Source organism: Lissotriton helveticus, chromosome 9, assembly GCF_964261635.1.
Source record: "Lissotriton helveticus chromosome 9, aLisHel1.1, whole genome shotgun sequence".
NCBI lineage: Eukaryota > Metazoa > Chordata > Amphibia > Caudata > Salamandridae > Lissotriton > Lissotriton helveticus.
The window spans coordinates 1,065,875,451-1,065,900,191 of NC_136070.1; the positions used below are offsets into that span (position 1 = coordinate 1,065,875,451).

Consider the following 24,741-nt stretch of genomic DNA (forward strand, 5'->3'; position numbering starts at 1 on the left):
CAAACAAAAATCAGATAATCATCGAAATACCAACACAGATCCCAGACAGATGCAAATTATTTTGAAGATTATCCGTAACTCAGTTCAGAGTAGTAGCCTTTCACTGTTGCTTCATGCAGCTTTGGAGCAGGATATTCAATCTTCATAAGTGAAGACGGTATAACAAAAACAGAAGGTACAGTATAAAATGGATAGTTAACTGCAAATCAATATCACTCCCCACAAGCTACCTCAAATGGAAGCGATCATTCCATCATTAAGAACCTAATTTGGATATTGGTTATAAAACGGTCATTTTTGCCTTGCCTACTAGAAGATTATCTCACAATATGGAAAAGGAAAAAAAATTACCACGTGGTTTTGAATGAGACAACATTAGGCCAATTTGGGCTTCATGGACAGGGGTTGTATGCAAAATTATCACGGCTCCTCCCAGGATCACAAGCATGTCAATCAACGGAGGGTTCAACGATGGAGGAAACCTTTCATATAGTAACATGTGTTGTTCCTAAAAACATGTATAGTGAATTTAACTCAAGACGCTCTTGCCAGAATTCTAGCCTTTTAGATCACTTAAGTGTTTTCATGCCTAGTACTGTGACGTTTGCTGACATTATCTCTAGTACATCAATGGCAAATTTAACAATTACAATATAAACTGCCGCCAGGTGGCCATTAACACATTACTAGTCTTATTGCATACTCCCTTAAATACTATAGAACGAACAATTAAGGCCTCACTTTAAATTACATTTACTCTTACCATCAGTCATTACAAATGCAATCCAAAACATAAAATCCATATCAAAGTCAGTTTGTACCAGTGTATGCCAGCATTTATTGTGTCATGTTGTGCATAAAGAATTTTTCATGCCCTATATGAACATTGCAGATCCATGTTTTTCATAACAAAACAGACACCAACAAAGAACTTACTCAAACTCCCCTTCCTCCTCCAGCTTTATTGATAGTTTAAAATTAAATTTCTATTTTCTAGGACTTCAGTTGCTTTTTCCATCCGATTTTAAAAACTGATTACAAGCAAATGAAACTCAAACATTTGTCTAAGTGATATAGTGTACAAAAATAACATCTTGATTTCAGTGAAAACACATTTCTTTAACTCCTTAATAGCTCCAAGTCTGCTCTTTGTGTATTTTCTGGTGTATTGATGTATGGTTTAGATTACCTTACTCCACTGAATATTTCATTTAAAATATGCTGCGAGCACCAGTCATCTCCAATGCTAGTTATCATTCAATAACCAAATTAGATTTTACTTTCATTCCTGATTTTTCTTTTGTGGTCACTCACAGGTATGTGAATCTTTACTCCCACTCTTGCTTTGAACTGTAGTACGGCCCGATATACAGATGCACTTAATGTATGAAGAGGTTGCAGTCAGTAAATCCAAGGCCACCATTGCAATAATAAATGACTTATGGAAGTTCACAGACACTTCCCCAAGTTTTCCTAAACCCCTCTTGCACAGGCTCACTACCAAGAACTTGGCGAGGGTCACCTCGTCTGACTCGACTTTTCCCACTCAATCCCTATTAACCAGTGGCACGGAAAGGGGGTTCTTTAACAAAGCATTATACGCAACACCTCTACCAAACTAAACATAAACATTTTTGTAGTTAAATGCAGAAAGTCGATTTTTCCACCCCTTTCCTCATGTTGCACGTCAAGTGAAGCTCACTGGCCTGGGACTAGCCTCTATTTGCCAACCTTTGGCCAATGAAGAGGATTCAGAGAAAATAATACAACCATCAATCAAAAAAAGGAGGGGCGACAAGGACATTATTTAAGCTGTAGCTTCAATTGTGCATTCCCGTGCAAGGTGCCCCGATTCCCCACAACGATAACAGTTGACTTCACTCGTCTTGCTGCAGTTGATGGCTACGTGGCCAGTTTCTCCACACCTACAAAAGAGGACAAAAACAAATACATTTTAAAAAGGTACTCCAAAACAGCATTTCTAATCAGACTAAGACTCAGACTAGCCCTGTGCTTAGAATGCAGTTAGTTTAGCACAGTAAAAATGGGACAGTCGTGTTAGGGCATTCATACAAATATTTAACTCAGTTTGAATTTCTACATTAAATGCTCATTTGAAACAAACAGCAAAATCAAAACAATCAGGGATTTAAGACTGCAACAGAACTTGCACACATTTAGTTAGCAAGGGCACACGTTCCGTACCCACTTGGCTATTTTCCAACTAAAGTCAATTGTTTGTTATCTCCGGCAAACCTTTTCACACAGCGCATAGACTCCCTCGGGCATTTGTGCGCTATATATTCAATCTCCATTGGAGCGATCACAAGGATGCGGTGGTGAATAGTCTTAAAACTTTCCTCAGCGCGCTGGACCTTTCCCAAATCTGCAACAGCCCGACCCATGACAAAGGCGCTATACTCGACATTATCATCGCCAAAGAAGACACCACCCAACTGGAGGCAATCCAACCCTGTGACTGGTCAGACCACCACATCATCACATTCTTCATCAACGAAAAAGTTAAACTTAATCCGGCTCAACCCACCAAATCCAAGATTTGGAAAAGGGACTTTAAGAAACTCAACCCCACATCCATACCTGCACACAGCCACAATCGCCTCCTTCCCCCTACTGGAGTCTCGGACGTACAATCACTGACCAACCTCTACCTCAACTCTATGACCTCAATAGTCAATGAAGCCGCCCCCCCAGCAACTGAAGAGAGTCTTCACCAAGAACTCTAACCCATGGTATGATGGTAGACTCAACGAAGATAGGCGTGACATGCGAATGGCAGAGCGCACCTGGAGATCAGACCCCTCAGCACTGCACCTTAAAACTCTTAAGAAAAAGAGAAACGCCTACTTTAGGAAAATCAAGCACTCAAAAACGGACTTCTTCAGCCTCCAGCTCGATCAAGCAAAAAACCGCCCAAGAAAACTAAACTGTTTGACCTAGTCAAAACTCAAACCAAGACACAACCTCTACAATCAAACAGCACAACAAGCGATATACCATCCTGTGAAGACTTCTCTGCTTTCTTTGAGCTGAAGACTAATAACATAAAAAGCGATCTCCTCAATGATGTAAGCCGCTACTCCAGCCCCAACATAACTTCCACTCAACCTAAAAATAACGCGGCCTGGTCTTCCTTCGACACCTACTCAGAAGAAACAATTAAACTGTTTGGCACCCTGAAGCCCTCCAATCACCTCATAGACCCCTTACCTGCCAATGCTGTAAAAGACTTCATCCCCCTGCTCCTCCCACTTTGGACTAAAATCATCAACAGCTCCCTTCAACAAGGACTCATCCCTGACTCCCTCAAGGTGGGGCAAGTCACGCCTATACTCAAGAAACCTACAGCTGACCCTGCTGATCTAAACAATTACAGCCCCATCACCAATATCCCCACCCTGGCCAAACTGCTGGAAAAATGTGTACAACTCCAACTGACAAAACACATCGATCAGTTTGACCTCCTCAACCCTCATCAGTCAGGCTTCCGAGCAAGACACAGTACGGAAACGGCTATGACACACAATTGATGACGCCCTCCAAATCCTAGATCACAACGACACCTGCCTCCTCATCCTACTTGATCTCTCCGCAGCATTTGACACCGTCAAACATGAGAATCTACTTGAGCTGTTAAGTACCAGAATGGGTCTATCTGGGACTGTTCTCAAGTGGTTCACTTCCTTTCTACATAATCGGTCTCAAAAGTTCAAGATCAACAACGTGTTTTCCCCCATCTATGCCTGTAACATTAGGCGTCCCACAAGGATCTTCCTTATCCCCAACTTTGTTCAATCTAGTCATGGAACCACTCACCACCTTGTTACAAGCATCTAATGTACACTTTCACATGTACGCCGATGACACTCAACTCTATCTCAAACTTCAATCCCCGGAAGACATCAAACTTCTAAACTCTACGCTCAGAAACGCCCAATCATGGCTCACCTCAAACTAAATGCTCTGAAAACTGAGTTCCTTCTGATCGCACCTCCTGCGAAAATTTCCACCACCCAAAGCTGGCTCAAGCACCTAACTGCACTCCATGTGCAACCCACTAGCGTGGACTCCGCTAAATCCTTAGGCATCACACTTGACACCAATCTCAACATGCAGCATCACATTAGCAAAGCAACTAAGGGAGCTAACTTCCAAATCAACACTTTGAGGAAACTTAAACCCTTCCTCCCTGCCAAGGACTTCCAAACTGCAGTACAAGCCCTAGTCATTTACGCATAGACTACGGAATCGTCGCTCTCAGCGGACTCCCCCGATCAACAACCGCACCCCTAAGAGCCTCCTTGAACGCTGCAGCGAGACTTTCCCATATTTCCCCCGACTTAAAATCCCTGAACTGGCTGCCTTTCGAAGCCAGGATACAGCTGAAAATCGCTTGTCTGAATCACATGGCTGTACACCACAAGTCACCCAACTACCTCACTCAAAAGCTGTCTATATCAGGGGGCTCGAGATCCACCAGAAGCACAAAAAATCTCCTCCTGAAACCGCGAAGATTCCAGAAGGAAAAAACTTAAAAACGATCCTTCTCCGGAATGGCACCCAGGATCTGGAACGCTCTGCCTCCCGAAACAAGGGCCATCTCCTCCACTGCTTCGTTTAAGAAAGAAGTAAAAGCCATCCTTATGGCTAAATTCACTTGAACACTTTTTTTTGGATATATCGAACACACTGCTCTGACTTTGTATATTTGCTTATCAGAATGTCTAACTGTACTTTTTGTTTTATCTGATTGCTATCCTATTTTGCTACTCATTGACTTCCCTCTACTATTCTGTACCCAATAGTTGGTTTAAGCACTCCCTTGTCTCACTTTACCCCTCGGTTCTGTAAAGCGCTCTGATATCTGCAAAGATCTTGTTCGCGCTATATAAAACTTAGAAAATAAATAAATAAATATAAATGTTGAAATCAATTCAAATCACTTTCTGTAAGATACAGCATTTAGAATGGCCATTGCCAGTTCTATTAGACAATTCAGCCAAAACCTAGTTGATTCCTCTCCTTTATGCTTGTCAAAACGACATCAAGCATGCTGCAATTCAAAAGTATCTGTAGATTCCCTTTTTTCAAATGAGATTTTGCAACTTAAGCTGGCAAGGTGAAAACCAAAACTTCTGTATTTAGACTGTCAAGGGACTAAAACGTTTCAATCACAACTTCAAAAACAAAGGCTCGTTATGCTTCCTTCAACAAATCCTTAAAGCCCAAGTGCAACACAGTGCCACACCACACATTGCAGTTTGTTCTCAAATGCAGTGAGATGGAACAAGCATGGCCTCCCTACAAAGTAAAGCTAAAAGATGGTTTCCAACGCATAACATTTTTTTGCACAATCAAGTGGTACTCAAGTGACCTTAAATCTCAAGGCAGTTTCAGAATCTGGATTTGTGGAGCTTGATGGTCGTAAAGTGCACTTGCAATGATGACAAATACTCAAGACACACAAGGAGATGATGGATGGAGCGCTGAAACTTTTCAGACACTCACCCCCAGTCACAGATCTGGGTTGAATCCATCATCGTTCTTTAGCTCACTTTGCCACCTCAGTTCAGGCCCAGCTATTTGCAAATCAGTCTTGACCCTGTGACACATGGGAACAGTCCAGCCCTAACTGCCAAGCCAGGTCTTCCCTGAACCGACACAAGCATCCTTGGACCGGTTTCGGAGTAACACCCCTCATCAGCCAGGCTAGCTTGAATCCAGAGGCAAAGTGAGCAAGGGACCCACGCCTGGGCATCCCCTTCCGACTTCAGGCAAACAAAGCAAGCTAGCCTGGCTGAGAAGGGGTGGAACTCCGAAACCAATCCTAGGATGCTTGTTTCCAGTCCAGGGGGGGACCTGGCTGACAGTTCGGGCTGGACTGTTCCCATAGGGAGCAGGACCAAGACTGATTTGAAAATGGTTGGGTTCAAACTGGAATGGCATGGGGAACAACACAACTATGGATTTAGGCCCAGATCTCTGTACAGGGGTGAATGTATGACATGGTTTTGCATTCTGTCCATCAATTGTTCTTTTTGCATTTGTCACCCCGAGTGGGACGGGTATGACCAGACATGGGTCCCGTGCTCGCCATGCCACTGGAGTCAAGCTAGCCTGGCTGATGAAGATGCGAAACCCTGAAACCGGTCGAAAGATGCTTGTTTCCAGTCCAGGGAGGACTTGGCCTGGCAGTTGGAGCTGGACTGTTCCCTTAGGGAGCAGGGTCAAGACTGATTTACATAATCAGAACATTTGTAAAGCACACTACTCACCTGTGAGGGTCTCAAGGCGCTGGGGGTAGAGTTGCTGCTACTGCTTGAAAACCCAGGTCTTGAGTAGCCTCCTGAAGGTAAGTAGGTCCCGGGTCTGCCGTAGGAGGATGCAGAGGGTGTTCCAAGTTTTAGCGGCGAGGTGGGAGAACGATCTGCCGCCGGTAGTCACGCTTCGGATGAGGAGGGGGGGGGGGGGGCAGTGTAGCAGAGCTGGCGGTTCAGGGTGTAGAAGGTGAGTCGTCTGTTGAGGTATGCCGGTCCGGTGTTATGGAGTGCTTTGTATGCGTGGGTGAGGAGCTTGAAGGTGATCCTCTTGTTGACGGGAAGCCAGTGCAGGACTCAGGTGGGGTGTGATGTGGCTGCAGCGAGGGATGTCCAGGATAAAGCAGAGGCGTTTTGTATGCGTTGTAGTAGTTTCGGGAGTTTGGCCGAGGCTCCTGTGCAGAGGGAGTTTCCGTAGTCTAACCTGCTGCTGACGAGGGCCTGGGTGACAGTTTTTCTTGTTCGGTGCGGATCCACCTGTAGATCTTGCGGAGCATGCGGAGGGTGTTGAAGCAGGAGGATGAGACGGCGTTGACTTGCTTGGTCATGGAGAGTGTTGAGCTGAGGATGTTCCCTAGGTTGCGTGCATGGTCGGTGGGTGTTGGTGCTGCTCCCAGTGTGGTCGGCCACCAGGAGTCGTCCGACGCCGAGGGGGTGGAGCAGGGGATGAGGACTTCCGTCTTTTCTGAATTCAGCTTCAGACCCATGTTCTTCATCCACTCTGCGACAGCTTTCATTCGTTCGTGGAGGTTGGTTTTGGCGGGATCCTTGGTGAGGGAGAGGATCAGCTGGGTGTCGTCAGCGATGATGTTGAGGTCGTGCAGTCAGGCGACGTGAGCGAGTGGTGCCATGTAGATGTTTAACAGTGTCGGGCTGAGGGAAGATCCTTGGGGTACGCCGCGTATGATCTCGTGGCTTCGGTTCGGAAAGGGAGAGGCAGAGATGGGTACTGCCGGAGAGGAAGGAGGTGGTCCAGTCCAGTGCTTTGTCTCGGATCCCTGCGCTTTTAAGGTGTGTCCGTATGGTGCCGTGGCAGACAGCGTTGAAGGCGGTTGACAGGTCCAGGAGGATGAGGTTCACTGTTTAGCCGTTGTCCAGCAGGGCCCTGATGTCATCGGTGGCGGCGATGAGGGCAGTTTCGGTGCTGTTGTTGCAACGGAACCCGGACTGGAACGGGTCCAGGATGCTTTTCTCCTCAAGGTAGCGGCTCAGTTGTCTGTTGACGGTCTTCACAAAGACCATGGCAGGGAACGGGAGCAGGGAGATGGGTCGAAAGTTCTTGAGGTCCTTCGGATCAGCCTTGGGTTTTTTGAGTAAGGCGTTTATCTTGGCGTGCTTCCAGCTCTCCGGGAAGGTCGCTGTCTCGAAGGAGATGTTGATGGCCTTGCGGAGATGGAGTACGATGGTGGCACTGGCTTTGTTGAAGAGGTTGTGTGAGCATGGGTCTGACGGAGCGCCGGAGTGGATAGTGTTCATGATTTTGATGGTGTCGCCGTTTATGTTGGTCCAGGTGAGGAGTGGTGTGGATGGTGGCCGTGGGGTAGGAGGTCTCAGTGGCTGTCGGGCAATCAAAGTGTTGAAGCGGTAGTGGATGTCTGCGATCTTCCGGTGGAAGAAGGTGGCGAGGGAGTCGCACAGGTCTTGCGAAGGTGGAATGTCGGTGTTGGCGCTGGGGTTGGAGAGTTCCTTCACAATGCTTAAGAGCTCTTTGCTGTTGTGTGCGTTGTTGTCTAGGCGGTCTTTGAAGAAGGCCCTTTTGGCGGATCGGAGGAGTTGATGTGTCTGTGGATGGCGTTCTTGTGTGCTGCGTAGCTGTCCGGTGTCTGTTCGCAATGCCATTTCTTCTCTAGTTTTCGGCAGGTTTGCTTGGAGGCCTGGAGGTCCGCGGTGAACCAGCTGGCTTTCTTGTTGGGGTGTCTGTTGGAGGTTTTTTTTATTGGGGCGAGTGTTGGCGCAGTTGTTGATCCACTGTGAGATTGCGGGCAGCTGTGTCTGGGTCGACGGGTCCGTGGGGTCGACGGGTGGGCTTCGGGCGAGGGTGGTGTTTAGCTGGTCTTCAGTGACTTTGCTCCAGCAGCGGAGAGGGATCTGCTGAGTGCGGTGGTGGGTTTCCAGAAGGTGAAGTGGATGCAGTGATGGTGGGTCTAGTGGAGTTCGGTGGTGTGGCTGAAGGAGACGTGGGAGCTTGCAGAGAAGATGGGGTCAAGCGTGTGGCCGGCAGAGTGGGTGGGTGTTGTGACGAGCTGTCTGAGTCCGGGGTTAGCAATCAGGGTGGTGGAGTTGGTGTCGCTTTTCTCTAGGTGGAAGTTCAGGTCCCCGAGGAGGATGTAGTCTGTGAATGCCAGGGCGTGCATGCTGACTAAGTCGGCGATGGAGTCGCTCAACTGTGGTCGTGGTCCGGGGGGAGGGGTCTGTAGACGAGGGTTCCTCTGAGGGAGGTGTTGGGATCGGTGTGGATCTGAAAGTGCAGTTGTTCGGCGGTGTCGTCGGTGCTGGAAAGTGCAGTTGTTCGGCGGTGCGGAGGGTGTCGTCGGTGCTGGTCGAGACTGAGGGTGTTCCTGTGGACGATGGCGATTCCTCCTCCTGGTTCCGTTGGTGCGGTCTCTGCGGGTGATCTTGTAGCCGTCAGGGATGGCTACGGCGATGTCAGGTGCCGAGGAGGGGTTCATCCAGGTCTCCGTCAGGAAGGCGACGTCTGGGGCGGTGGAGTAGAGTAGGTCCCAGAGTTCGACAGCGTGTTTGCGGGCGGAGCGGGTGTTAAGTAAAATGCATCTGAGGTGGTTGCGTCCTCTCTCGGTGGGTGTCTTGGTGGGTCGGATGCTGGTGAAGCTGCAGTTCCGGCAGGAGAAGGGTCCTTGTGTGTGTTTCTGGGCGGCCAGGAAGCAGTGTGTGATCGTACGGTGTTGAGAGCGTGGAGGGTGCTAGCACCGTAGCAGTGCCTGGCGTCGTGGCGTTCGCAGGGGCCTGGCGCCGGGCACAGTCGAGGTGCAGACGGGCTTGCCTTTGGCCCGCCTAAGGCGTGGGGCCATAATATAAGGGGAGGTGGGAGGGAGGAGCAGCTGGGAGGCGGAAGTGGGGTGGCGATTGGGCTACCAAGGGGTCGTGGTCGCTTGGGACGCATCGGCGGGAACGGGGGCACAGAGGAAAAACACGTGGGAAAACTAAGGAAAGCACAAGTCAGCAAAATCAACACAACCAAAAATAGACAAGGCAGCAATAAAGAATTAGACATGGGAGCAAAATAAAACTAAGAGCAAAATATGGCAGTACCGGACTGCCGAGGGGCCTCGAACTTGCGGCAACGGAAGCAACAGGCAGCAGATGCACACAGACTCAGTGTTGGTGCTGTGCGGCAAGGGGGAGCAACCTGCCTGAAGACCGGGTCAAGGGTCGCTCACATATTGCTGGGTTCACACTGGAATGGTATGGGTAGCAAAAAAACGATGGATTTAGGTCCACATCTCTGTACTGGGGAGGAGGTATGACATTGTTCTGCATTCTGTCCGTCAATTATTTTGTTTGCAAATATTCAAGTACTGCAGTGTCCTATATTCTCCACCACCATTAATTTAGGGATGAAGGTGAAGTAGGGACAACCCCCGCTTAAGGCAGGACCATCTTCACATGCAGAGAAAACACACCAGCATGTAACCTTATGGATATTCACCAGCCTCTTGCAGGTACGCTCCCCAAAAGGGGAAACATACATTTAATACTGATGAAAGGCAGGAGTACAGATCTTTCAAAAATAGTACAAGGTTCCAATGAACATATGTGATATGGGGTGGCAGGGAAATTTCTCGTCAAGAAAATGTCTTCTAAACGAGAAAGGTAATTATGCACATGCACAAGTGCAACATTTACTCACTCATTTCATGACTGGTGAGAATTCCATAAGCACATTCTACGAAATAGAGTAACTGTGAAAATCTAAGACTACAGTAAATTTGTGTGTACTCCTGAGATTCACTGTGAATCCTATTAAAGTCGCAAATGTATTCCAAACATACTAGCAATCCAACGGAACTAGATCAGACTTTGTGAAGCCTGCCTTTGTATAGCATTTCTCAAATTCTTACTCAACAATTGCCAGTCAATATATACATAGTACTAGATCCTTCAAATCTTACTAGAACCTTCATGATTTTATTTCAGCCAAGCCCCAGCTCTCTGCCATGAAGGTAGATAATGTTGCAATGTAGTATACGTGCCAAGATCAGCCATTATAGCCATCACATGAAGAAAGAAGACATGATATATGGGTTACATATAATATATAAATCCTAAATAAAGCAATTTCATAATCGATCTACTCATTAGGCAAACCTTGTAAATTTGGAAGAAAAAAAAAAATCGATATTGATACACTGGCACGTTTAAGATTTATGCCACATTCACACAGTTTCCCTTCGCACTTGAACCAAACTCCAAAGCTTATTCTGCACATCAAGTTAATTTGGGATATTTAGACTGCTTAACTGCTTTATTCTGTTCCTAAATAAAAATAGTACCTGTAGCATTTCACTTTGGTGCAATCTTTTTGAATATGTCCGAACTCCCCACAAGAATAACATTTCTGCTCATCTGCGTGGTCACAGTCACGAGCCAGGTGTCCTGGTTTCCCACAATTGTAACAGCACTGCTCCCTCTCCTTCTTAGGCTCCTTGCAGTCCTTGGCGATGTGGCCGCTCCGGCCACAGTTGTAGCAGGCTACAAAAAAGGCCACAGTGCGAAAAAACAAACCACTTTTACTACGCGTTGAATAGATTCCAGCATGAAACTCAACACACAGCAAGTTATCTAAAGGCGTGTTTCAAAAGTACAACGTACATACCAGAAATGTGGAAATATGATCTACCTAATTCTGTTGCTTTCTTTATAAAAAGGAATACAGGTTTGTTTATAGAAAGAGGAATCCTGTCTTTACAAAAAAATGGCCAATACTCTTAAATACCTTTTCTTTGCTAAGAAAAACAATCCTTTGGTCTTTGAAGCGAAAATGCCATTCCAAAGTTAGTTACTTGTGCTAGTTTCAAGTTTTAAAACTGTTTAAGACTGAGAAGGTATTGGGATGAAAACTTCTATGGGTAAATTTAAACCAAGCCCTGGTATAAATGATGAATAAAATGTAATCCTACATTAACCTATCTGAGGAGGCTAGATATACGTGAAAGGCATAACTTGAGATAAACTCTACACAAGTCACATTACAGAGAGCGATATATACATGCATATGATAATGAACAAACAACTTGACAATCTCAGTCAGTTCTTCTGTTTAATTAAATCTGCTTAAATTAAACAGCAACAATAACATTCGAGGGCACAGACTTATGCATCAGATGAATTAGTTATTTAAACAAGTACAAAACATCTGTTGGGTGGCAGCGAAAAAAACTATGCCCCATGAACACAATATTCCAGATAAAATGAAACGCAAATTTATAAAGCGCACTCCAGCCCAGAGGCATCTAGGCACCCATTGATGGAAAAGGCAAGTTTTCAGATATTCCCTGAAGGGTAGCAGTGGTCATTTTCTTCAGATCAGGGAGAAGAGTATTCTACAGTTTGGAGGCACAGGTATCAAAGCCTCTACTCCCCATTTTGACCTTCTGCCTCTGGGAACAAATAGATTACCTGCAGAAGATGAACGTAGGGACCTGAAGGGAGTGTACCAACGAAAACTTGGCCTCAGGTAATGGGGGTCAGAGCTGAGTGAATGCAGTGAACGCTATACAAAGTGCCTTGAGGGCAATACGCTTCTTCATGGGAAGCCAATGTAGCTTAATCAATGGCTTGGGAAGCAGCCAGAAGCTTAAGGATGCCTAACAATAAGCAGGCTGCCGCCTTCTGTACGAATTAATGAACTGTTAGACCACCTACGCAACAAGCAAGAAGTTCTTCACACCACCTCATAATAAAGAAATATTATTAAGCGGGGAGGTGTGTAGTTTCATTACAACCCCAACACACCCCAATGTTCTGTGATGAGGTACCTCTCCGGAACTGAAGGTGCTAGTTCCTCTTACAAAATGCTTGGAAGCGGCAGGCACAGGTTCGGATATTAACCTCTGGGAAACTATTGGTGTAACAAGTCAACATCTATCCCTTCTCAATAAATAAATATAATCTGAGAAACAAATCCAACTAGAAAATGCATTTTACATAGTTTCAAAACAAAAAGCACCACTTGTATCGTACGCACATCAATACATAGCCGCAAGTGTCTATAACAGCATTATTTTTAGTAGCTTTAATAAGAACATTTTAACTGTAAAAACTTTTTGCACCAGTAGTTTTAACTGTAAAAACTTTTTGCACCAGTAGTTGGCAGGGTGAATCTTGATTGCTGCTGGGATTTCTGGTGCTTTTTGATTATATGGATATCATTACTGCCCAATTACCATAATGTATGAATATGAATACAGAGTCCGCAACAGGACAAGCTGCAAAAATAAAATCTCACCTGTTCATGATTGGCAGGTTTACATGCCACATAACATTGGTACATAACAATTCATCACTGTCTTTTTGACTCATTCACCTCTCTACTTCATCACAGCGTCCGAAACTTGGCTAGTCAAGAGTGACACTGTCCCGAAAGCTGCCCGCCGACACCAACCATTCCTTATTCGTACATACACTACTAACTTTACAGCACAGTCTAAGCATTGACATCCTCATTTACCCAATCCCCACCCACACACAAAGTACTGGAGAACAAACTATTACTAGCCCTTTAAAAATTCACAGAACTGTTATCCACGTTCTCTCTAAATGCAATACAATATTGGCACTACACCCCAGTCATCCCCCCACCTTTACATTATAGCCTTGGTGCCCTAATCTTAACTAAAATAAGCACTTATCTCTAGCCATTCATTAGTAATCAGTCCAGAGACACACTCCCCCGCCAAGGTAACCTCCTGATCCACACTTCTCTCCAAATCACTATCCAATGCCACACCTACTATTGATCCTGCATTCTAGCCACTCTGGTACGCTTCATAACCAGCCCACCTGTCACATCCCATCCCATAGAAGAACTGTATTTTTTAAGTTTAAGTCACCCCAGACTCCATATCTTCCAATCTTAACCAAACATATAAAAACCTCAACCCTCTCCTTCATACCACATCCTTTGATAAACAGCTCTTTAGGGGAGAGGTGTGGCGCCGCGGCCAGGGCGACTGACGCTGGAATCTGGGGATCAGGGTTCGATCCCCGGCTCCGGCGGCAGGTTAGCCCAGCACCATGTGACTCTGAGCAATAGCTTGCTTAATCTTCCCGACGGCCCCCAGCGCCTAGAGACCCTTACGGGTGATTGTGCGCTTTACAAATGTGGATGATGATGAGGGAACATGTGATACTCAACACTCCACTCTACAACAAGGAGAGGGAAAAGGGACAGTAAAACTGTAGATTTGATGTGCTTTTTAAGTTATTTAGGATTTTTGGGCAAAATGCGTTAATTACCCTTGCTGCTTTTTTTCAAATTTCTCTTTATGCTCTTTACACACACTCCGAAGCCCTGGCGTGACTACATTGGCCTTATGGGATCACATCAACCGCCATTCACAAATGCCCCCACCTCACCTCTTTCTGCTGACTGGCGCTCACTAACCCACCTAACCTCTCCTCTCAAGAAGTCCAGGGCAAAGGTGATAGAGGGTAAGAGCGTATTCCTTTGTTCCATCCCCTATTGGCCCATTTGAGACCTGGAAAGGGACAACTACCATAATGCTTGTTGTCGACTCTTTGCTAGAGTAAAAGCTTTCTTTTAGTTGGTTTGACAATCCCACTTGCATCAGTGGATTGCACCTTCACCACTCCAGGAAAGATCCAAAAGAACATCTACCAAGAGGACTGTGGAAGCATCTTCTAAGCTAAGGCATGCTAAGGTTTTGAGGGGTCCATTTGCCATTACTGCTTACTGATTTCTTGTACCCATATTTCTGCCATCCAGCTTACCTCTGTCAACTAGTTTCCTCCCATCCACACATCCGGACTGATGCCTACACATTGAGCTCCCAATGACATTTAGTCACTTTGGAGCAGGCTTCACAACTCCTAGGAACCCTATAGACCCAACCACTGTGGTGTGTTGCATTCCTTATGCTCCACCTCTATGGTCTCCAGTGGTCGCATAATTCCAGATTCAGTAATGTCTAGATACTCCTAGCCTCATCAATGCAGACTCTTAAGGGATCCAAGTAATGCCGTCATATTATATTTCTAAGTCCCTGACCTGTGTAAACCTGCAAAACAAATATAAGCATTGCACTAGCACCTCTATCCATTACACATACCTTTGCTACACGCCGAACTTAAGCACACCAACAAGTTACCGGTGACATGACTAGAGCAGCATCTGAATCTCATATACAACACTATAACTTGCCACAGAGCACATTAAAACCATGCTGTAACAACCAGGCAAGACAAACTGCGCATCTTACTCGACCAATCAAAGTGCACTGGACCTTGTAAGGAGTAGGGAAATGTTGTTTAAAAGCCAATAAAATACAGTCTAATATTTTAGTCAACCCTGCTGTAATGCCATTCCCACAGACTTTTAACTATGTCTAGTACGTGCAACAATATTTTCTTATCTTCTCGGGATTCTCCGCACCATTCAAATGGTTCAATCACAAAATGTTGCTCTATACCTTTAAGACCTGCTCTCAATTGATTTGCCTTTTATTTCTCAGAACGCAATTTCGGGTCTATTGGAGCTCCTAGTCTACACCCATCCTCCTTCCCAGCTGGAGTTCCCATAAATCTGCCACTGGCCCCCTATGCTTCCACCTCTACTACAGGCCCTACAGACACCAATTGCCCACTCCCACTTTTCCTATTATTTATATTATAATTAAATATATATTCTGCTGCTTTAAATTATAACTGGTTAATCCTTTAACAGTTCGGACTATATGTTATGCTTAAATCACTAGCCACGCCTTCAATTGCAACTGGGAATATTAAACTCCACTTACCATCTTCCTGAAGTTCACAGTCTTTGGCAAGATGACCTGACTCTCCACAACGGTAGCATATGTCTAGGAAAGAAATTGTATACATTAGCATGCGCTTAAAACCGGGGCATGGAGAAACTATTGTTCGAGTTGCTCCCACTAAAACAAATCAAATTATATGTACTAAATGTTGCCTTTTGAAATTACCTCTGGAAGAAGTAAAGCCACCTCTACCGCGGCCTCGTCCGCCACGCCCCCGACCACCTCCAGTGGGGCACTCGCGAGCCCAATGGCCTGAACGTCCACACTTGAAGCATTCGTTGCTGCTCATGGTGTTAGTTAGAAGTACTAAACAAATAATAAGAAACATGTTACTGGCACTGAGAACGAAGTATTCATTTTATACTTCTATTTCCCTAGAAATACTTAAAAGTACACCTCAAAACAAAAGCGATTCTCCTTAAGGGCGGCAAACATAAGGAAAACTAGAAAAAAACTAACAGTAGAAGAAGTAAAACATTTTCAATATTGCAAGACGTTTTGTAAACTTCCTCAGCAGGCTAAACTTATGGAGACTGAGGGCGGATTAATACACGTATTCCATAAATCCAAGAGGGATAGGCTTGGGGGCGAAGGGAGAATTTTAACCCAAGGCAATCCTGCAATGTAGGCGTACAAATATCTGTCCAAACACAAGTGTTGCAAAAACTCGCCCCTGCTGTTATCAATGTTCTTCACAGTCAACGTTGACCTTTCCACTGATTAAGACGAGGCACAGACATACTTTAATATCCATTTGGTCACAACTCTTGCACCTGCATTTTAAGTAACGAGCCTCTTTGGTGGTAACGCCAAGTGGACAAAAGTTAAGTAGCGGTCTGTCTCGAAATCCCATGTAGTGTGCATTACTGGACCTTCTGAGGCGCACTCTGTGCGCTCCAAAATAGTCCCTAAATTCATTACTACATAAAGACAATATGTCCTCTACTAGAAGTAGCCTGCGTTATTTCAATCGTTGGCTGATGAAAATATATTGTACTTCGAAATAAACAAAAACAAAACACTACCTCAGCTTGGGTAAAGGAGGCCAAATTGATTCCGATTTCTGACAGGTAAACAAAAGCTCGAGCAATAGCTATGCTGATGACCATTTGGAATGGAGGTAACCACTGAATAATCATTTGGTAATGCTTAGCTAATTTCTAATCAATGTTTCTTAACGAGAAAATTGCCAGAAGAGAAAATTGCCAGAAGGGAAACTTGACCGCAAGAGACCCACCAAAAAGGTTATGTTAAGTGGTCCTGAAACTTACCATCGAGGTATGAAAGAAAGCATTGTTCAAACTAACAAATGGGAATGATCTGTCAACTAGGAATGGGAAGGTGGGATGATAGACGATATGAGTAAGGACGTTCACAGCCCACAATCGCACTTATCTGGCCATCTCACTAAAGAATTCTTCATATGGTTTAAAACTTTAATGTTTATAAAACGGTAACATAGAACACCTGAAAGGATTTTCGAAGTCTGAGCTGCAGTGTTCTTTTTTTAAAAAAAATGTTTTACATGTAGAGCAGTGCACTTAAACAAAAAAGAGCTTATTCAGTCCTTTTTAAATTTCTTTCAATCCTTTATTTTTTCAAGTTTATACGAAATTTCCCAAACTAGCAGCCAACGCGTTTCGTTCAATTCGGCAGGTAGCCAAGAGAACTTCTTCAGGGCTCTTCCATTCATACAGAGATGTAATGGTCTTCAGCAAAGGTCAGTTCACAATTTGGGCCATGTAAAAATTGTTCGCCCCAAAATCAGTCTTGAAAACAGCATAAAGTCCAAACGTTGTCAGAACTCCTCTAAACACATAATATTGCTATATTTGACAACTAAACAGGCAGTCAAAGCTGCAATTACCTTTCAGTTAAAAGTGACTTGGTTTGAATGGTGCAGCAGGCGCAGTGGCCCGGAGCCCAAAAGCTCTAGGGACTCCACTAAACCTAGAATATTGCTAAGTTTCACTACTAAACAAGACATTCACACGTGCATTTATCCAGCAGGCAAAAGGATCATGATTTGAATGGTGCAGTAGCACCAAGACCAAATGCTCTAGGCACCCCTCTAAACACCTAATATTGTTATGTTTTACTACTAAACAGGCAGGCACAAGTGCAGTTACCATGCAGACAAAAGGGTCATGATTTGAATGGTGCAGTGGCGCCGGGGCCAAAAGTTGTCAGAACTCCTCTAAACACATAATATTTTTTTTACATCAAATAATTCTATTATTTCCCTCTTTCATTTTTCAAAAGTTTGCTATTACTTTCACCTCACCATACGACTAGTAACTATTTCAGACAACAAAGGTCCTTGACAATTTACATTAGCAACTTAGAATAATTATAGGCCACAATCTGCACTATAATGAAGGTGTCCAGCCGGACCCTATTTAATAATCAAGAATGAGAAACATAAGAAGAATTCAGAGCACATAAAATGACAGTGGGACACAATCCTGTACCCAGTACAAACAACAACATAAATGGACAAACCAATATTTACAAGGGTGGGGAGTTAGTCAGGCGAATATATAAAATATTGAGGCGCTAGTGGGTACACAATTATCAAAAATCAGTCTAGCTGCACTCATGTAGTACAACACAAATAAGTCACACAGTGGAGAACTAGTGTACAACTAGATCAACTGTCGACGGCGTTTCGATCCTATTTGAAATAAAGGATCATCATCAGGACTGACATTGTATCGCCTGAATTGCAAGCCTTGGCTCATGTGAGATGGTATGAGGTGGTCCAAGGTGGAGGAAGTTAGGAGGGAACTCCTGATGGGGGCGGATCTCTAATGGTAGAGATTACTGGAGCCTATGGTATTTGGTAATTTAGCCGTGTTGGCAATTATTAGGGCAGAACAGCGTGCTTGGATCCGGTAGATTCTGGGAGGACTTCCGAGCCCGGGTAGTAACCGGTCGGCAAGGTGGGAGCCGATACCTTGGGTTAGGAACGGCAGTCACGGCGGACGATACTGCAATAATTTAGAGCCCTGACGGCGCGATCCTGCCCCGCAGAGGACATGACACTGCTGAACTACCAGGTTCGGCCCATAGCAAGCGGCGCCCTTGGACCTCGCCGCTTAATTGTTGCAGTATCGTCCGCCGTGACTGCCGTTCCTAACCCAAGGTATCGGCTGCCACCTTGCCGACCGGTTACTACCCGGGCTCGGAAATCCTCCCAGAATCTACCGGATCCAAGCACGCTGTTCTGCCCTAATAATTGCCAACACGGCTAAATTACCGAATACCATAGGCTCCAGTAATCTCTACCATTAGAGATCCGCCCCCATCAGGAGTTCCCTCCTAACTTCCTCCACCTTGGACCACCACATACCATCTCACATGAGCCATGGCTTGCAATTCAGGCGATACAATGTCAGTCCTGATGATGATCCTTTATTTCAAATAGGATCGAAACACCGTCGACAGTTGATGTAGTTGTACACTAGTTCTCCACTGTGTGACTTATTTGTGTTGTACTACATGAGTGCAGCTAGACTGATTTTTGATAATTGTGTACCCACTAGCGCCTCAATATTTTATATATTCGCCTGACTAACTCCCCACCCTTGTAAATATTGGTTTGTCCATTTATGTTGTTGTTTGTACTGGATACAGGATTGTGTCCCACTGTCATTTTATGTGCTCTGAATTCTTCTTATGTTTCTCATTCTTGATTATTAAATAGGGTCCGGCTGGACACCTTCATTATAGTGCAGATTGTGGCCTATAATTATTCTAAGTTGCTAATGTAAATTGTCAAGGACCTTTGTTGTCTGAAATAACTACTACCCCTGGTCCTTGCTTACCTAGTGGGTTCCCTTGTTTGTTCTAAACCATACGACTAGTAACAGCACAATATATTGCACATAAACAAGTCATAACAAGTTAACAGACTTTCTGTAACTAATCTTGTACAACTACTCAGCGATCTACAACTTACAACAAAAAAAGCTTGTTAATCACAGGCGAAAATGTATTTACCGATGCTCATTTCATATGCCATGTCAGATCATGTTTGAGATGGCACTGGGTAGACACTGGCTATTGTGCGCCAACTGATGGGACCATCAAACAATGGTTCTACAAACTAGGCAAAGCACAGCTTTTTCCATGCCTGACTGTTGTGATAATAAGTAGGCCAGGTTGGAGTTCTGCGTACCTCCACCATGCTCTGCAGAGTGAGGCAAGTTGAGCTGCTTGCGCGGATTTTTTGCGTTTGGAGTTTGTACTGCGCTATAAAATCAGCGTGAACGGCACCATGCATAGCACAAAAGGGTGCAGCTTCTTTCTACCGCTCAAGTAGATGGTCTACTTGAGCAGCAGATTCCTCAACACGAGCGGTAGCGACCTGCCGTGACAGCCCACGTTGAGAAATCTCACTGAGAGGCTGTCTAGCATGCGATTTTCCTCACTCGCCAACTTAATGTTGGCAAGCAGCTAGAGAGGAAAAACCAGGCACTGCTACGTGGAATTTTCAAGACTTCTACGCAGAGCGGGAAAAATTCCTCAAACTCTGCAAGCTGAATGGAATTTTACACCCAGGCCTAGTAACAAGGCCGAGCAGTCAAAGGCTTCTCAGGAAGTAGAGGGGAGCAAGAGCTCAGAACACAATCAACCAATAGGCACAATAACTTAATGCCCAACCCTACGCATGTCTTCTTATAAAAGCAAGTACTTTAAGCACACAATGAAACTAAATTCAATACACTCCAGGGATGTGTTCTCAGTGCACTACATCCTCCTTACCCAGTAGTCTTCTTCCCTCACAGGTGACCCAAGCAATTAGTCCCTCACATTCCCTGTCAGAGACATGATTTAGGCACAGCTGCAGATTATGTCACTATTCACCCCGCTGGATGTAGGAGTGCAAATAAGTCAATTGTTCTTACCCCAGTTTTAAGCTGTGCAGAAAGTCACACATCCTTGCCCATAATTTTCTCGGCGAGCATCTCAGTCCTTTGCGCCCATGTCCACGGATGATTGCAGAATAGCAGGTCCAAGGGTAACTGTACAGCTTCTATAGCAGCTGCAGCTTGCCCAGCCAACCAGGTTACCTCAGCTGTAACATGTCTTCCCAGTTCCCCAGGCTGACTGGGATCCATTCATCTGCAACACACCAGCATTGTTGAGATGATCACAGTGGTGGGAAGTGGTATAACATGGGCCAGCTTCTCAGTTGAGGAATTCAGGCGGTTCGGGTTAGCTCACAGGTGACGAGTAGTTGTGTTCCCCCCAAGACAACTAGCCTACACTCATCAGCAACATGTCTTTCTCTGGCAGCAGAAGCAGGTCCCAGCTCTTCTGGCAGCAGAAGGAGCTCCCAGCTCAAATCAGCCAACAAAAGATACAGCCACACTCAATTCGGCTAAGTCTATGGGGCAGTTCTAAAGATTATGCAATGAAACCAAGAGATTCACTATGATTACTAGTCACTCCTGGTTTCACACTCCCGTGCAGTCTGCTTTGTCTGGGCATTCTTCACACCAATAACAAGGTGGGCTTCTTATGCAGAGTCTCACATCTTGGAAGGGTCAGGCCCACTACTTCCCCATGTCAGCAAGCAGACTCCTGGACATCAGGAGGACCATTAGCTCACATGTTTAGTTGGGTTTTCTTTCAAGTGTCCTTCTCAGGCTGCTCCAGACACAGATTTGTGTAAACAGGTGCTTCTCACAGCAAGGTGCTGGTTGCAAACAGGAGCACTCATCAAATAGGCACAACTAAGTGTGACATTTTGGCACCTGGATGTCATCAGTCTCTCTAACGCAGCAATCAGTGACACACAAAAGGGCGGGCCCGACCTAGAAACGTCATCACCTTGCAAAAAAGAAACTACAGTCCCACCCTTCACCACTACAAACTGAAATGGCAGTAATCTGGAAGAATTATAAAGTAGCCCCTAAATGCAAAGACCTACTTCGTGTCTGCAGCTCCAGCCACAGGAATACAGGCGATATACTGCCACCGTCTAAGAAAAATACTATCTTGAACCAAGCTAAAGCAGGGGCATTCAAAATGGACCCACTGTCTTCCATACTCAGACTTACACAAAGTTCTATCACCACCCATGTTCCACAGGCTCACCGTACAAGCACCTGGCATACAAACGGGATGTCAGCAAATGGTTCTTGGTTTCACACAGCAGCAAAACTTTGGACCAGGAGGCAACACTGACACATATTGAGTCTGGTCACACTAAAGACTCAACACATGGCTGCAAACAGTCATTCACCCATATAGCATGCACGAGTCATTCCCTTACCAACATACCACTTAAATTCCCACAAGAACTGTAGCAAATGCCACTTTAAAAAAATGATTTCTTCTAGACTAAACTCTGTTTCAGTTAGGTCAGACTTACTGGGGTCACTCAGTGTTTTATTAAAGTTGCAATGGAGCGTCAACATGCAAGAGGTTGTTTTCAGTCTTGTTGATACTGATCAATCAGAAATATTCGATGTGGGATAATTGTTGTGAATAGGTTGATGATGTTCATATTTTGGTTGCCAATGTGTACGCTCACTGGGTTTCTTATAGTTTGTTAGTGTGGCTAACCCTGGTTCTCATTGTTCATAAAAGGAGATGTGGGAATACCCAAGAAGGTGCAGCGGTCATGTACTCCAGTGGTTTGATGATTTACACAACCTTTGAACTGGTTTAAGGGCAGATATTGTATGTTGTGGGAGGTTTTGTGAGGGATGCCACGGGGTTCATCCTAGTGTGTTTTTTTAATCACTTGACCCAGATATGTATCTATCTACTAATCTAATCAGCACGACCTTGAAAGGTGCTGTCTTGTGTTTTTAAAGGTTCATTTTGACAATGACTTCATTGCTATCATGTACTTTGCCTGCTTTGTTTCATCAACTGGTGTTTACAGCACATATGTTTAATGGCGAAAATACAATATGTACCACTGGAAGACTTCATTACAGAATTTTACGTACTAAATAGAAAACTCACTGGGCCCACCAGCTCTTCCCAGCCCCCTTTGATAAGATTCCATAGGGCTATGATGAAAAACATGGTATGATCTCAGGCCATGAGTGGACATGGTACACTGGCAGTAAAACGGATTTAAAGATCCCCATTAGGACACAATTTAAGAGTACGGTAGATTAATGAGGTGTGGCAGAGAACCAGTTTTGGGTGATAGTAAAAATAAAGAGATGGGAGATAAATGGTTGGACTATACTTACGCTGTCTTGACATTCTCAATTCTGTTGCGAGGCGCTACATGTCAAATGTATCAATGGGAAATGTGTGCCCTACAATATGAGTCAATCACTTGCTTAGGCACATGATTAAAGACCTTAGCCCACATGCCATTGTGTATAATTCCTCTTGTAGCAGGCACCCATAATCACGAATCAGCAATCCATTCTCTTACACTCTTCCTGCTAGTTAATAACCCAAACCTTAGTTAAGTGCATCTTGGTACAGCGCTCTTACCCCACAATACAATGCAACGGTTGGCAAGCAGCCGTCAATGTTATTTTGGAGAAATCATTTGAAAAAAAATCCCATTTCTTGTCAAAGAAACCTGTCATTTTGATTTGGCATGGTCTATCGGGATTTAACACTTTTTCCAATGGTGCTCTATAAGAAATTAATGATGAATATCTGCCAGATACCTGATCAACACCTAGAATCTTTACTTCAAAATGTATGCTCAACATTATAATGCAACGAGTAACAATGAGGACATATTTGTATTAGCTCACCATATAACAAAGTATTTGGTCTTATGTGGAGGTAGCAGTTCAACGCGAAACGTTTTTCATTAAAGAGCCCTAAATCACAAATATCATTCCCGCCGGCGTAAAGCCCGTAGCATCGCAGTTGGGCCTTTGCAGTTTTACAACTGTTTCAAATGTTACCAAGTTTATTCAAAAGGGGATAGAGGTTTTATTTAACCACTTCACTAGTGGACATTAAAAATAGTTATACTGAACAGAATGTAAAACAAGGCTTAGTGTAGATGGCAGCATTTAATACGACACAACCCAAATGCTTGGATGGATGTAGTATGTCCAACCAACAGAAAACAGCAACACTGGAACAGGAGGCGGCTTGGTATACATTAAGATTTGACAGGTGGCGGCGCTTGTGCTCAAAGAACCTACTATTTTGTCTTACCGCCGATCAAGACTGTATTTGTGTAAGAGGGCCCATCCTCAGACCTCCCCAGCAAACACTTGCTCCTAAAATCAACAAGATAGCTAAACTCGGTCAGCAGTCTTTCTGCAGCTGTCAAACTAGCCGTGCCCTTATTTGGGAATACCCATTGGCCACGTGCAACTAGACACATGGGGCCAGCAGAACCCCAGACAACGAGGCCTAAGAGACAAAACCTACACACTTAAAAATACAGGAGTCAGACGAAAATAAAGCGATGGTGGCTAGTCAAGACTTACGTGACAAATGGAACCGGAGAGCAACATAAAACTATTAAGAAAAAATTCAGCTCAAGGGCACACACTGGAAGTTAAAGTGCACCCTCCTAAATACCAATTCATGTGTAATAAACCAGCGAAATATAGACGTGGAAAAAGTAAACAAATCGCGTAGGTTACGGTGACTGCTAGAAATAAGTATTGGCAAGCTCCAGATGAATGCGCTACTGGCATAAATAAAAAGAGCAATGGAATTATAGTGAGGGAATCAAAGAGGTGGCGGCAAAGTAAGGCCCACTATACAGTCACGTGGTAAGTAAGAGTACCGATCGGTCACCCTCATTTTTCGGACGTGTTCCCTGAACCCATGCTCAATGAATATCCCCGACACCCGGGCTTCCCGCCCCTCCCGTGCCTTCAATACTCACTGCAGGGGGCGGTCCGGTGCCCTGCGTCCCCAGCCGAGCACGAGCAACAGCTAGCGGGGGTAGCGGCAGTGAGGGCCCAGGCCGGCCTCTGACCTCATACAGCTGCTCATAAAGGAGGACTGACATAGGCTGCTGCAGTGTCACCACCACCGCCCCCGCCAGTATGGCTTCACGTGGTGGATCGTCCCTGTCCCAATGTGCAACACTGCCTCGCGCGCCATATTCCCTCCACCGCTCACAGTGGAGTGAGCGCGCGCAAAGGCCTGACGCAGTGGCAGGCCCAGGCGCGCGCCGCCATCTCACTCCCGCCTCCTTGACTGCGGCGGCGCATGCCTGCAGCCCAGTACAGACCACCGGTTCCCCGGTCCCAGCTGTACGGCTCACCTACTCCGTCGACCTCCTCCTGCCGCCTCCTCCCTTACGCCCCTGTTTGTTGTCGGTTCCTCCTCCTCCGATGCGCCACACGCGGGTTTGCACACGACACCCTGGCTCCCACGGGCCTCCTCCCTTCTCGCCCTCTCCCTTTCCCCCTGACCCCCCT

The 24,741-nt window shown here is 45.2% G+C and overlaps 1 protein-coding gene across 5 annotated transcripts; it reads right to left on the reverse strand.

Moving 5' to 3' along the window:
* Positions 1 to 932: 932 nt before the first annotated feature.
* On the reverse strand, positions 933 to 24,741 carry CNBP (CCHC-type zinc finger nucleic acid binding protein). Of its 5 annotated transcripts, none has more exons than XM_078661430.1 (5): positions 24,585 to 24,741; positions 15,521 to 15,661; positions 15,335 to 15,397; positions 10,850 to 11,048; positions 933 to 1,925 (listed from the first exon to the last, which is right to left on the reverse strand). In XM_078661430.1, the coding sequence occupies exons 2-5, from the start codon at positions 15,642 to 15,644 to the stop codon at positions 1,808 to 1,810; spliced, it is 504 nt and encodes a 167-aa protein (XP_078517556.1). In that variant the 5' UTR covers positions 15,645 to 15,661; positions 24,585 to 24,741; the 3' UTR covers positions 933 to 1,807. The 5 variants fall into 5 exon arrangements, with proteins under 5 accessions (XP_078517556.1, XP_078517555.1, XP_078517552.1 ...); XM_078661429.1 differs by having other exon boundaries at positions 10,850 to 11,060; XM_078661426.1 differs by having other exon boundaries at positions 10,850 to 11,063.

Excerpts from the sequence above, each read along its gene's own strand:
- CNBP (XM_078661426.1), bottom strand. The coding sequence starts at position 15,644 with ATGAGCAGCAACGAATGCTTCAAGTGTGGACGTTCAGGCCATTGGGCT. Across the intron at positions 15,398-15,520 it reads TGGCTTTACTTCTTCCAGAG|ACATATGCTACCGTTGTGGA; the intron begins GTAATTTCAAAA and ends TTTCTTTCCTAG. Across the intron at positions 1,926-10,849 it reads ACCAAAGTGAAATGCTACAG|GTGTGGAGAAACTGGCCACG; the intron begins GTACTATTTTTA and ends CCTCTTTTGTAG.